At 34.8% G+C, this 14,457-nt stretch overlaps 1 protein-coding gene across 3 annotated transcripts in view; it reads right to left on the minus strand.

Annotated features, from left to right (window-relative positions):
* Window positions 1-12,732, minus strand: part of LOC136343337 (uncharacterized) — a 47,343-nt gene extending 34,611 nt beyond the window's left edge. Inside the window, exons 1-4 of one of the 3 annotated variants that reach the window (XM_066290014.1) lie at window positions 12,425-12,732; window positions 2,631-2,792; window positions 2,412-2,577; window positions 1,815-2,258 (exon numbers count right to left, since the gene is read on the minus strand). In XM_066290014.1, the coding sequence (XP_066146111.1) occupies window positions 2,159-2,258; window positions 2,412-2,577; window positions 2,631-2,792; window positions 12,425-12,674 (678 nt within the window). In that variant the 5' untranslated portion in view covers window positions 12,675-12,732 and the 3' untranslated portion in view covers window positions 1,815-2,158. Of the gene's footprint in view, window positions 1-1,814; window positions 2,259-2,407; window positions 2,578-2,630; window positions 2,793-12,424 lie in introns of those variants that run through there. The other 2 variants (XM_066290015.1, XM_066290016.1) reach the window with 2 other exon arrangements.
* Between the last annotated feature and the right edge of the window lie 1,725 nt (window positions 12,733-14,457).

The following is a 14,457-nucleotide window of genomic DNA, read 5'->3' on the forward strand; positions in this document are numbered from 1 at the left end:
GCCCTTTCTCGGTAATTAAAGGTGACGCAAATGGCAAAACAAAATCATTAAAAACGATGAAATTGACGAAAAAAAATTATGTGTTTTGACATAAGCAAACATCCTATTTGTAACTTAAAAAAAAATTGCAGTGTGAACAAATTAAAAATTTTTGAATATCAATATCTCGGAATGGATGAAGAATGGAATTAAAGTTTATTTACTTTATTTTATATTTTATATCAGTAAAATGTAAATTTTAAATTTTCCTGGATAAAACTAGGTCACCCTATAGATTCATATGTTTGTTCCAGTATTCTTCGTAAATTTCGCGAAATATTCTTCCGCAATAATTGCATCCAATTTCACGATCCACATTCATTAATGGTTTTCGTTGCTTTCTCCATATGGTATTTTGGTATATGGTATTTTAACGAGTACAACCTACTGTGCGTCGATAATAAAAATTTTACAATGAAAGCAATTTTATGACCTATAAATCAAGCTGTGGGCAAATCTTTCAGTAAATATCCACTTTCGGTAACGATCAAATTACCAACTTGCATCAGTAAACGGCTCCACTCCTATTTTTATGTAACGATTATCGCATTTTCATTTTCTCCCCGAAGAACAATAGCTGTCAAGCCATTTTCGTTTTTCACGTTGTTAAAGTGGATGGCAAATGCCCTTTCAAGATTCTTAGACAAATACATCACGACAAACATGGGGTTACTGCATTCTTAATTGAACAAACAGGCGAAAAACGAGAGTGTTTATTGCTGCTTTAAGAATGTTTCCCTTCGTTTAAATGGGTTTCGCTTTAAAGGGATCTAAAAGGGTTGTTTGGTAAATTTCCTCTGGCATTAAACAGGCATATAATTCACATCTGTCGCAAATCAAATAATGTGGATAAGCGTGTTTAATTGCAATGTCAATATGTATAATACCTACCTGCCAATAATATTGGTATTATCACCTTGGGACATGCTACTCAGACTTAACGCATAGAGGATAGGGCAAGTTTAGCAATTTAGAATACTGAAAGTTTAATAGGGAGTATTAGGAGATGTTTCCTTTGGGCAAAACATTTTTATTATCTGCGCATCGATATTTAGTTGGCTTTCAGGACTTGTGCTCGAAGCACCTTTTCAGTTCAGGAATTCTCAACTTACAGAGGAAGATGTGGAAAAACGTACCTCTATTATTGCGATACTCCCAAAAAAAGCACGTATAAATCACTGAACATCCTATCCGAGCTTTTACAGTGTACATAGCGGAAAAGCTTTTTCGTAATACCTATATTTTATTTACCTTAGTTATACATTCCACCTCGTTTGATGTATGGGCTTTATGGGTTTGTCTAAGGTATTTACATGAAATCTTAATGATTAGCAAAAGTAGAAATTGATTACGGTAAAAACAATTTTCTTTAAAAAAACTTCATGAATAACATACAAATGATACCTAAATAATACAAAAAACATTAAAAATTTGAGAGTTTTCATGAATTATTACTTCTAGTAAAACAGAGCTTCTGGTTTTTGTCGTCATTTATTAAGTGATTGTTTATACTACCCACGTAACGAGTTAATTGGCCCATTTTTCTTGAAGCTCGGTAACAAAAATCCGGAACGAGTTTCAGAAAATTGGAGAGTTTAAAAAATCACGTTGGAAGTATTTAATATTAAAGGAGAAAAAGGAACATGTTTTTTCCTGTATTGAAAACATGTTGCTTAAGGTAAGCAGCTCGAGAAAGGAAAAAAATTACTAAAGGTTCTCAGCTGGCGGCATCCAAATACCCGTCCCTACTGTCCTAGCATAATTTCAAAGGATGTTCCCATGCCGCTACAATTGTTTTAAAAACAGATATCTAATTTCTGAATTTTTTCCAATTTTTTGCACCTCAAATCGCACCTCCCTTATCAAAAATATTCTCACGCAACTCATCCCATTAACTCGCCTTATCAGGGCGACAGTTTCGCTCATGAAAATTCAATAAACATATAGTTTTAACAGTTCAACTCAATCTCCATTGTTGAGATTGCTTTCATTTCTCAAACCATGCACCGCACTAAAGAACTTCATCCGATGTTCGCATGACAGGCCTCATGTGGGTAAATGAAGGAAAATAGCTCCCATCCCCTGAGCCCCTGACCTGTCCGGTTTTCATGTCCGACATTTAAATGTACCAGTCAAGATATTCCTGCGAGCTTGCCGATATTAGGTCTTGTAAAAGTCGACTTTTGATGGATATTCTCCACTTTCGATTCTGGCATAAGCTGCACAGAGTTGGAATGTCAATGCTTATCGAATCCCTAGCGATCTTTAAATTTAGGCCTCATAAAGGAGGGGTTACATTGCGTAATAAAGTTTCAGGCTCCATTAAAACGTCCTTTCGGCTTTTGTTGAGCGAAAATGAGAAATAAAATTACCTGTGTTGCGTTACTGGAGCCACAGGCCAGGATCTTCTGGACCTCAAAATCAGAGCTGTCCTCATACCACCTGCGTTACTAGCGCCCATTTGAGGAGCCGATGTCCGTTTTTTGGTCTTCTTCGCGCCGCCCCATAAGTGCTGAGCAACTGCTATTGGATGAGGACCTAATTGTTTCGAAAATAAAAATGAAGTTCCTGAAAATATTGGGTTAAGTCACCTTGCTCTGATCTTGATCGGTCCCCACGTGTACTTAACATGTAACTTTTTCTACTGGGCGAACAAGTCCTTGAAGATGTTACATTCGACACTAATTCGTCTTGTTCCAGTCTGGCTGCCAGTTCTCTGTAAACTGCCAATGTCGTGGGTAAGCTCATTTTAACTGAAACAAGAATTTTCCTGTACGAATTTGCATAATATTAAATGGACGACATATTTAATATTTCACCAACACAAAAGGCTTTTGGGCGAATTTAGCAATAGTTAATTGTTCCTAATTCCATTACTGCAACCCTAAAATTAATTAAATCCCCCTTATTAAAAGTTTTCGAAGCCACCGATTCCACGACGTGATGGAAGCCCATAACTTTAAACCTGATCCATAAAAAGCCGCCAGACGTGTATTTCCGCCTTATTAGATATAAAAGAGTAGATCACCTCGGATTAGCGCCCTAAATCGATACAATCATTTTTCAAGTTCATGCTCCTCCACTCTTTTTGGTCTCGACAATATTCCGGAGTCGGTTACGGTTAATTAGTAGTTGAGATTGATGTACTTAATGAGACCATTAAGTTGATTACATTTCCGCATCAAATTCAGCCAATAAATAATATTAATTTTCAGCACTCACATTCGGTAGAAAAATCAAGAGGCTAGAAAATATAGTTAGCACAGTGATTCTATTAACCGCTAATTGGTGCTTCGGATAGCCCTTAAGCTCTTTTACCTCCGGGTCAGAAATGAAAGGTCCAATCGCCTAGTCTTGTTGGAAAAATCGCTTCTTCAAGTTCTTGTTTTCGTTGCGACATTCTGCTAATTTTCGAACATTCCTCCTCTTCCACATGTTCGTATATAAATAAATGCATATTGGCGTAAAAGAATTTCTCCATTATAGTATGTCCGCAATTACTGAGGTTATACAAATTATGTACGTATATGTGATAATTTTATTTACTTATTGTATCATATCGTTATTACCTTGCAGGGCTATGATGAAATTCGAACGGCACATTTATGTGTATGAGCTTGGATTTCTTAATAGAGATGACCTCAGAAGCAAATGTAAGAATTCTGGATATACGACGTGCTTCTGAACACAGTATTACAAATTCAACCACGTATTTTATATCCAAAAATATGATCATAACATCATATACAGGATGTTTGGTTTACAGATATACATCCGAAAGAGGGTGGTAGATAAGATGATTGTGAACGTATTTGACCATATATACTATTATACAAAGTGTCACGCACCATCTTACCTACCACCCTCTTTCGGATGTATATCGGTAAACCAAACACACTGTATACATATGTAGTGTGGGACATAGAACAGAGAACACCCTGTAAAAATGGTTTAATTTAAATAATTTTTGGCATGCGTGTGTTTTACGCTAAAACAAATATCTCATTAAAAATTGGACAAATTTAATTGTTAAAAAACAAACAAAAATGATTAACTTGTTGATCCTCCGTGATGTCTTATGCACATCTGTACATGCGTAGGGATATATCTAATGAAATGATTGATGTTCTCTAGGAGGTTGCATTCCAGATTAACTAGAGAGCATGACTTAGCGCCATCAAGGTTTGGGGGAATGAAGTAAATTAAGCAACCTTTTACCTACCTAGGTACTTTACCCTCTTCCCACATATGTTCAATATGTGAGAGATCTGGAGATTGCGGTGGCCAAGGTAGCAAATTGATTGTATTTTATTGAAAGAAGTCCATAGTCCTATAGCCACATGTGGTCGTGCATTGTCTTGCTGGAAAACTGAATTAACAAGAGTTCCCAGATAAGGCACGAGATGAGGTTCCAGGTTTCTTGCATGTATTGTTAGGCTATCATACTGCCTCTAATTAAAAGTAAAGATGACCTGCTACCAATAGCATCACAAACCATTAACCCCACAGTCTGATGGACATGCCTCTATATTGTAAACTGAGGATCCCGTCTTTCTCTCCGTCTTCTCAGTCTTACCTGACTACCCACCATAATGCATACTCATACAGAATCTGGATTCGTTACTAAATATGATATTATCCCATTCCGGATTCCGATGTATCCGTTCTCTGCACCACTGTAGTCGAGTTTGATGATGGTTTGAGGTAAGTAGTAACACAAGATGGGGACGGTAGTAAATCAGTCCAATATTTCTTATCCGGCGATAAATGGTTCGAACCCCAACGGCCCTTCCATACGCAGCAAACCACTGATCCGTCATCGTTCTTGACGAGACGAATTCATCTCTTAAGGCCATAATTTGAACGCGGCGATCTTGGCGTTCTGTAGTTCTTCGAGATCCTCCAGTACCTCTCCTTCTATCTGCTTGCTCTTCTTGACTTCTTGAAACCATGTATGACAATATCTCTCTATAGTGTTTATACTACGGTTCAATCTAGTGGCGATTTCTCTAAATGACCGACTAGCCTCTAGTAGACCCTTTTCTATTCAATCTCTTTCAAACTCGTTTAATTGATGAAAATTTCGCTGCATTCTGCATCTAGGCATATTTGATTAATCTAAGAATACTTCCCAAACTCACAATACACCAATAAATTATATTTTACAGTCATATTGTTGATATTTTATTACAATATTTATAGTTAAAAAGAAAACTAAAATTCCTGTTAACCCGAAAATACATTCATAAATACAAGTGAAAATTGAATCGATGTTTTGTTCCCTTATACAAACATACGTACGAAAAATTATTTAAGTAAAATCGTTCTTACAGAGTGTTCTCTTTTTCATGTTACGCAGTATATATCGAAAAGAGCTTCGTTTTCGATACACAAGATGTGAAAGGTTGGTTGCTGATAATGGTTTTTTTATTAATATTTTCGAAGAGTTTTAAGATAAATAAATATTTCATTATTTATAACTTTTTGTGCCCTATTTGAATCTCTACAAAGAAATTGTTACATTTTTCTAGGAGCGGGTAATACCGGAAGGAAATGCTTAAAAAGTACCGAAACTTCTTTATACTAAACTTTATTGATGATTTTATAGGAAAAATATTTTTTACATAACGAAGTTACTGTTAATAGCAGTAGAAATCTCCAACAGTTTTGGAGAAAATGAGATTTAACAAATCGGTGAATGCTATATTTTATTAAATATACATCAGGTTTAAAACTCTGTTGGCTTTGAAATGAAATAAAAGCCTTTTTTGACATTTCCGTCATTAAAGCATTTATGAATAAAGTCTGGTGATTTTTTTGTTTTTTTTATCATTATCCTTTAGTCACAATTATCGTTAAAGAAAATTCATTAAAAAATTGTTTTAAATCTGATTTTAATTTAATAGAACGTAGTATCCAACGATTTGTTAAATCTCAATTGTGGCGAAAATTGTTGCAGGTTTCCACTTCCAACAAGAGTACCTTTTTTATGTAAAAATCTTCAAATTCCATATTTGTCCTATGAAATTGCTATTAAGGTTAACTACAAACAAGTTTAGGTACTTTTAAGTGCTGTCCCCCTAAACTACCCGCTACTGGATAAATGTAGCAATTTCGTCATAGAGACTGAAGAAAAAAACCAAAATTTATAAAAAAGTACAAATTTTCATTAATTTATCTCGAAACGTTGCGAAAATAATAATAAAAAAAACATCCTTAAGAACCAACTTTCTCACATTGTATATCGCGAACCAAGCACGATTCAATATGTGTTTATATGAAATTGTTGTCATATTTTAAGACCTAGAATACCTGGTTAAATTTATGGCACTATGTTCAGAGATACCTTATAAAATAGGTCTGGAGTATTTATAAATTGAATTAACCATAAATTTCACAGTTTCATCAGTGAACTTACCAGGTGCTGCTTTGCACCTGTTAAGTCTATAAATTTTTAATTACTTAATAAAGGGCTCTTGCACATTAGAGGTGAAGAGCATATTCCTCAAACGAAACCACTTTGTTTCACGAAGAAGTAAAGTTTAATAGACTGAAACAGAAAAGAAGTAATAGGACATGGAACGTATACCTAGCCGAAATCAAAAATGAAAATACAGCACCTTGGGATTTACTTAACGCGCTGAGATTAAGAGTTTAAGTAGAGGGGTTAAAGCGGGAACGGTAAAAGTATGGTTAGTTCAAATTGTTCCTTGTACAGGTTGAAAAAGGAAAAAGAACAATGAGAGTGTAATTTATTTTTAAAGAAAATTGGAAAGGGCTCCTAGGAACATTATAAAGACCATGCGCCTGACTATTAAAACTACCTGTACGGACTTTACAGAAAATACGAGTGGGGCTTCTACACAAACAGAGGGCTTAAGCGTTCTTGAAAGTATGGCCAAAAAAATTAAAACTAACATACGATGAGGTCACACACGCTTTAATGTAATCCCTACTTAATAGGTTTGTTGCCAAAAAACAACATCAACCGTCTTAATATAATTCACTTTTGATCTCCAAAAGCATTAAAATATGCAAATTTATTGTTCGCTTCCTCTGCCAATGCGCCCTTTCGTAAACGGCCCTTTGTAGACGATAGTGTCGACAATGGCCCTAGTAGTAAGGCCAAAGACCGACGACGAAAATTGCCACTAAATCAATACATTTACATTTCCTCGAGGCTTCTACGAAGTGTTTGAACATTGTAAATCAAAATAGACTTGGCAAATTAATGAGATTAACTTACATACAGGGTGTCCCAAGTAAAATTTGCACCTCTCTAAATATTTGATTTAATCTAAATGTGGGAAAAATGTTAAAAGACGAAAATTTAAACTTGAGAGGGAATTAAATTTTACCACGAATTCGAACTAATTTCTACATCCCTTTAGTACCCAGAGCCACCCCCTCAAAAACTTGAAATGGCACAGGGGTCGCATGGTACATCATTTTGAAGTAGTTTCCATTCTCTATGCAACTATTTTTTTAAGTTTAAGCGATTGGTTTTCAGATCATTGCTTAGATGAGTATGAAAGGAAATAAAAGTGGTTGTGAAAAACTTAGCGAATGTATTGCTTAAAATGTCCCCACCACCAATTTCCATACAATAAAACATGCAATTTTGAAAAACTTCTATAACATTTTGAAAAATTTCTCCTGTGATCAAACGGCACTCTGCAACGATTCATTCTCGAAGCATTTGTAGAGTGCAGGTGGTGTAGTATAGACTCTAGACTTTAGGTGGCCCGAGGAAAAAAAATTAAACGGATTAAAAAGTTTAAGAATTAGCGCAAATAACGTAGCATTTCTTAGTTCGTTTCTACCAAAAAAAAAAAAAAAATTATAATTTGAACAAAAGTATGCAGAAAATAAGAACCTTGAACATTTCAGTGAGCCTATAACAATTTTCTCATTTTGAAAAACTAATCACTGTAACTAGGAATAAAAAAACGTGGCTATATACAGAATGTACTCGGCTTCAAAATAACGTGGCGCTCGGCCCCTTTTGTGTTTTAAAGTTTTTAAAGGGGGTGGCTTTGGGTGCTAGAGGGATGCAGAAAGGACTTCGAAACCAAGATAAAATCTGGTCTCAAATTCAAGTTAAAATTGATCTATTTAGCATTTTTCTCACATTTAGAGAAAATCAGACATTTCGAGGGTGCACATTTTAGTTGGGACACTCATAATTATCTTCCTTTAAAAATACCCACGTTTGGCAACATGCAATTTTGTATGTACTTTTGGAGATTACATTAAAAGAAAACGATGGATTTTGGTATCAACAATTTCTTTTTAATAGGGAACCTTAAGGTAAGCCATGAGATAAACACACTGACATAATTAGTTTCAGGTAAGGAAAATTAGATATGAATGAATCATCTACTGTCAGTTTCAAATTGCTTTGTTGGTATAATTGGAATTTCCGCATTGTTACATCTCTATCGCTTTTGGTTTGCCACCCAATTAAGGTTTGACGCTGGACCTGACGCATGAGGGTAAACAACCACCCGCGGAACACTTTCTATACGTACCCTAATGTAACGTGAAAAACGCAATACGTGCCCCACATAGGAGTTAACGGCATTAACCCTGGATATATTAGTAATCGATTCATAATATTTATATCCCTGAATCCCTCACAACAGTTAATAGAGACGAGTTTGCGTCGTCCGTTACGGACGCACATATGAAAATTTACAGGACATTCTCCAATGTGTGGGCTGTGTTAGAGTCCGTTAACAACGCTAATTAAATTATCCATTATCGTGGGTAACGGTTGCCGGTAGGTGTTTAATTAACAAAAGTTTTGGCACGTTTAAGTATGCCGCAACGTGAACTTTTTCGTTTTAACAACATCTGGCCGTAAAGCGCTTAAACCAGCTAAACTTTGGATAATACCTTACAACTCTAAATTACAACTCCCCCTCCCCCCCTCTCTTTTTAACACATTGTTATTTTTCAAAAATCAGAAACATTATTTAATAGGTCAAAAAATATAATTTCTTGACTTTTTTTCTTTTTTTAAAAGTTGATTGCGTCACATTATCAAATGACATCTGAAATTAAAGGACCTTCAGAGCTATATTCATATATATTGTTACTAATTAATTATTGGTGGTGGTTGCTTATTTACGAGTGTTTAGGTGTACATTGGGTGATTCAGCCAAGTTGTGATAATGACGCGGTCAACAATGCGGCTGGCGATGTGTAATCCCTACGACCTAGCACTTTTGGATAAATCATTCGATTTGGCGAAAAAGCGAAATAAAGACGTGTAGTGGAGATTCGGTGTTTTATTTCGTCTAAACTGTAACAATATACATATTCATATTGTTGGTCCTTGATGTGAAACTCACGTTGAACGTTGACTGGACTATTGAAGGACCACCCTGATCTTACAGGATCAGGGACACTGGGTTCTGGTTTCAATTAATTAACACCCCGAAACAATAATAACGATTTATTGAACTGCTGCTAATTAATTTGGCCAGACGAGTAAGGACTAACTGACAACGAGCCACTATATAAATTTTGTGGTTCAGTTAAGTCCCTGAGTATTGATTCAAAGTCTCTATATTTTTTATTCTATTTCCCGAAGAATTTACTAACGGTTTGTTCGAGTTCTTGTCAAAAAATCCAAAAGAAAAAGCCCCGCAATCTCCCTTCCCAGATCTTAAGTACCAGAATGCCAGAACCTCCAGGCAGAGGCGTGCTGCCTTCCCGGGCCAACTTTCACACATCTGGTACCTATTTTTAAGGAATGTGACCGTTAGTCGGGTACTTATACGACGCACTTCTATTAGGATACACGATAAGCTTTCTTAGCTCATCGTAGATATCCCAATTTCTTGCGTCGTAAAAGGGAACGAACATATCTCTCCCCGCACTAAGCGGCCCTTTTCCCTCTTGAGGTAGTTTGGTTTACTGAAGAATACTGGGAAATAAGTTGCGGGACAGAGGCGTAACTTAAGGTCTTAAATTATAACTTAATCTATTTCTTATTTAAATGGACCTACGTCTTAACACATATACAGGGTGTTTGGTAATCGGCGGAGGAAACTGAGCAGGATTGTAAAATAGATAATTCTGAATCGATTTAACCAAACTTAGTCATATACACAGTGTTACCGTTCTCGAGATATTTACAATTTTTTGTTTTTCAATTGTTCAGTATAATTGATGTATTTTCGGTGCATTCAAATAAATTGCGACAGTCAATATTATTAAATTTAGATATTATATCTTTAAGAAAGTTGATAGTATACATTCCATAATAATTTAGATCAAATTACTATGATCTACATCAAATAATCAGCTTATTGTACATGAACGTTTTGTTAGGATCGAAATAACTTGATTAGAAAATCGAAATAAGAAGTAAAAATGGTTAGAGCCCTACCAATGCAAACTATTATAAAACTTCCTTGTTAAGAAGTCTATCTGCCAAAAATAATAACATTTGGCTATATCTAATTATTAAAATATATAAACCTTATTGGAAAAGGTACCCCTAAATGTACGATGAAATATGATCTTTCAACACGATGAGTGTCCTGTTCATTACCACCGAAGAGTAAGTCAATACTTAAATGAAACGTTTGCTGGTCGATGGATTGGCAGTAATGGTGTCATTTTATGGCCTCCTAGATCTCCTGATTTGGCACCTCTTAATTTCTTTGTGTGGAGACGTATGAAAGAACTGCTGCATCAAGTAGAAATTCAGAATCGAGGTAATTTTATTACTAGAATTTTTTAAGCGAGTGAAACACTTAAAAATGAATTGCAAGTTTGTATCCCAACAACTCACACTAGAATTAGAGGTCACAAATTCATTCAAAAAAACGGTTTACAATTTGAACATAAATATTAATAGTTTGTAGAGTCGTTGGCAGTTATTATGTTTTGATTTATTTTTATTCTTCCTAATACAGTGTTTAATTTAACGATACTCTATTATTATTTCATTCTGGTAATATATCTCAAGAACGGTAACACTTTGTATATGACTAAGTTTCATTAAATCGATTTAGAATTATCTACAGGGCGTTCCGGAATGATGGTCAAATCTTTTAAGAGGGTATTCCACCAGCCATTTTAGGGGGGGATCTTGGTATGAAATTGTTCAATTTGGGCCCTTCCTGTCCAAATATTCGGATCTCAAAATGGTGGAAAATAATCTTTTTTTTTTCTTAAAAACGGTTACACTTAGAAATTTTAATTTTCTTACACGTTATCAGATAATCAAATGCTATTTTGTAGTAGTGTCTATTCTTTGATCCATGTTTCTGGAGGGGGGGAATTAGCAATCCCTAATTTTGTTTTCTTTAGAACTCTTTCCTACAATAGACGATTTCAACAAAACTTCGTTTTTAAATTTCGTTTAAAATTTTTTTTCACTCTTGTCATTTTTTCACACAACCAACAGTTTGCGTAAAAAAATATCTATAGTTTTTCTTATCCTATTAAGCTCGTAATCATACCACTAACCATGGATTAAGATCAAACATTGAGAAATAAACAATTTAATTAATTATTAGCAATATGAACAACTAAAAATAAATTTGTCTAATCCCCTAAATAATAAAGAAAAATTACAAGTGCTCAAAATGGTCCTCGGCGCATTCTTGATATAATTATAGTCTTTTAATGAAATTAAAATTTACAGACCGTCGAGTGTGCACAGATGCTCTTGTTTCATTGCAACCATTAAAAATTATTTCTCGCAGTTCTTGAACAGTGTTAACTTCTCTGGCATGAATTAAATCTTTCAGGTGGCCCCATAAATAGAAATCGAGAGCGTTTAAATCAGGAGACCTTGAAGGCCAGTATATGGATGCATACTGGCCTCTCCCACTACAACGGCCTAGCAAATTTTCGTTAAGCCGCCGCCAAACAGTCAAAGAAAACTGGGCAGGAGCTCCGTCTTGCATATACCACATCTTTTGTCTTTTTTGGAGAAGCAGATCTTCCAACAATCCGAAAAGGTTATTTAAAAAAAAATGCGAATATTTAGTTCCTCTTAAACGCCTAGGCAAAATGAAAGGTCCCATCGAAAACTCTCCCAGGATGCGAGACCAAATATTTAGGGAAAAAGTATGTTGATATTTTCCAGTCATTGCAGAATTGGGATTTTCATCGGACCATTCGTGCATGTTATGAAAATTAAAAATACCCTGTCATGAAAATAAAGCTTCATCAATAAACAATATTTGTTGTATAAACTGAGGATTTCAAATACGTCTGTGAAGTATTTCTGTATAAAATCTTATGCGAAGGTCATTATCTGTGGGTAACAATTCTTGAACCCTTTTGAAATGGTAGGGATGCAATTCGTTTGTGGACAGTACTCCCCAGATATTAGTTGTAGGCATATTGAAATACTTACATGTTTCTCTGACACTTCTTCCAGGATCCACTTCAAAGAAATTCAAATCTTCTTGTTCTTGCTGAACACCGATTACATTTCCCCTTCCTGCATTTCGTTGCTGACCATTAAAAGAACCTGCGACCCGTATTTTTAAATGAATACGAACAAACGTTCGATTACTAGGCACGCGACGCTTGGGAAATCTGTCTACATATGCTCTTACGGCTTGAAGGGCATTACCGTGACATTCGCAATAAATCAAATCCATGTAGGCATATTATTCATTAGAAAAATTGTTGTTCATAATGAATTAATTAATTAATTAATAGCAATAATCTTACGCATAAACTAACTTAACGATATTTGCGCCGAAACTGTCAATAATAGATCTAATGGCGGTTTGTTGACAACAAAACAACAGAAAAGCGTCAGCATAACAACCGCCTACTGCGTTTATCAGTAACCATTGATGAAAATATGCTTAATGGGGTAAGAAAAACTATAATTATTTTTACGCAAACTGTTGGTTGTATGGAAAAATTACAAGAGTGAAAAAAAAATTAAAATTATGTTTAGTATTTAAAAACGAAGTTTTGTTGAAATCGGCTATTGAAGGAAAAAGTTCTGAAGAAAACAAAATTAGGGGTTGCTAATTCTCCCTCTCCAGAAACATGGGTCAAAGAATAGACACAACTACAAAATAGCATTTGACTATCTGATAATATGTACCAAAATTTAAATTTCTAAGTGTAACCGTTATTAAGAAAAAAAATAACGATTATTTTCCGCCATTTTGAGATCCGAATATTTGGACAGGAAGAGCCCAAATTGAACAATTTCATACCAAGATCCCCCCCTAAAATGGCTGGTGGAATACCCTCTTAAAAGATTTGACCATCATTCCAGAACACCCTATATTTTACAATGCTCTTCAGTTTCCTCCACCGACTACCAAACACTCTGTATATATACTATATACCATATACATCACATATGATGATTCAAAATCTATCGATTGGTTTTTGAAAAAAACAGATATAAATTTACTCAAAAATGCAAAACAAACTCAATTAAATAACACGTAAGTAAAGAAAAAATTTGTTTGTTCGTGGAAAATTGGTTTGTCTTAAATTTTGCGGTCACAGACCGTCTTTGGTGGTTTTTATTTATCTTTTTTTACCGAAAGCTTGGTTTTATTAATTTAGAATCAGAGTTAGGTGCATAATCCGGCAGCTTAATTTACTGATAAATAAGAAAAACGTTAGAAAAATCCGTTTCTTAGCAGGCTGTATAACGCAAAAAATAGCATGTCTGGGCGAGTTTCACATTTAATTTTCTTAAGTGAAACTGTAAAATAAATCAAATGGTACATTTCAGATCCACCTGAATTACAGAGAAAAATGTATGACATAGACGGCCAATCAGGCCCTTTTTACTTAAAACCCCAACAAATGCCGCTCCTTACATTTGGGGGGAGGGAGTTATTCTGGGAAAAAATGTCACAGGTTAAGTTTACTTATTGCGGAGCGGTTCAAGTCCAAATCGATGAATATTATTTCTAACGACATTACACAGACCATTAAAGTAAAGTATCTTTTGTACAAAGTAAACTTTTCACCTCCGAAAGGGAAACAGCAAAGGCTGAAGTTCCAGAAAACTTTAGTCGCAAAAGTCAATTAGTCGTTTTCTTTTCCTAGAGTTTTGTTAAGTTAATCGTTGAAAAATTGTTTTAACGTATTTTTGCATTTATTTAAAAAAATCGTATGCAGCTTTATATTACGCACCCAATTTTTTGCAGATATTCAAATAAAAAAGTAAAGTGGCAACTTACTTGCCGCTAAATTCACTGTATGTTTATCTCAACTAGCCAATTATCAAAGGGTTAAATCTTAATTGTGTGAAAAATTCTCAAGCAATTAGGCAAGTACGTGTGTGCCATCCAGGAAAAGTGTTTCGAGTGCGTTTTCAAATGCAAAATTCTCCTATTTCGCAAAATAAACACAGTGGTACTTGTAAAATATGTATTAAGTTTAGTGCTCTCAAAGAAATTA

Source organism: Euwallacea fornicatus, chromosome 14 (genome assembly GCF_040115645.1).
Source record: "Euwallacea fornicatus isolate EFF26 chromosome 14, ASM4011564v1, whole genome shotgun sequence".
NCBI classification, from domain to species: Eukaryota; Metazoa; Arthropoda; class Insecta; order Coleoptera; family Curculionidae; genus Euwallacea; species Euwallacea fornicatus.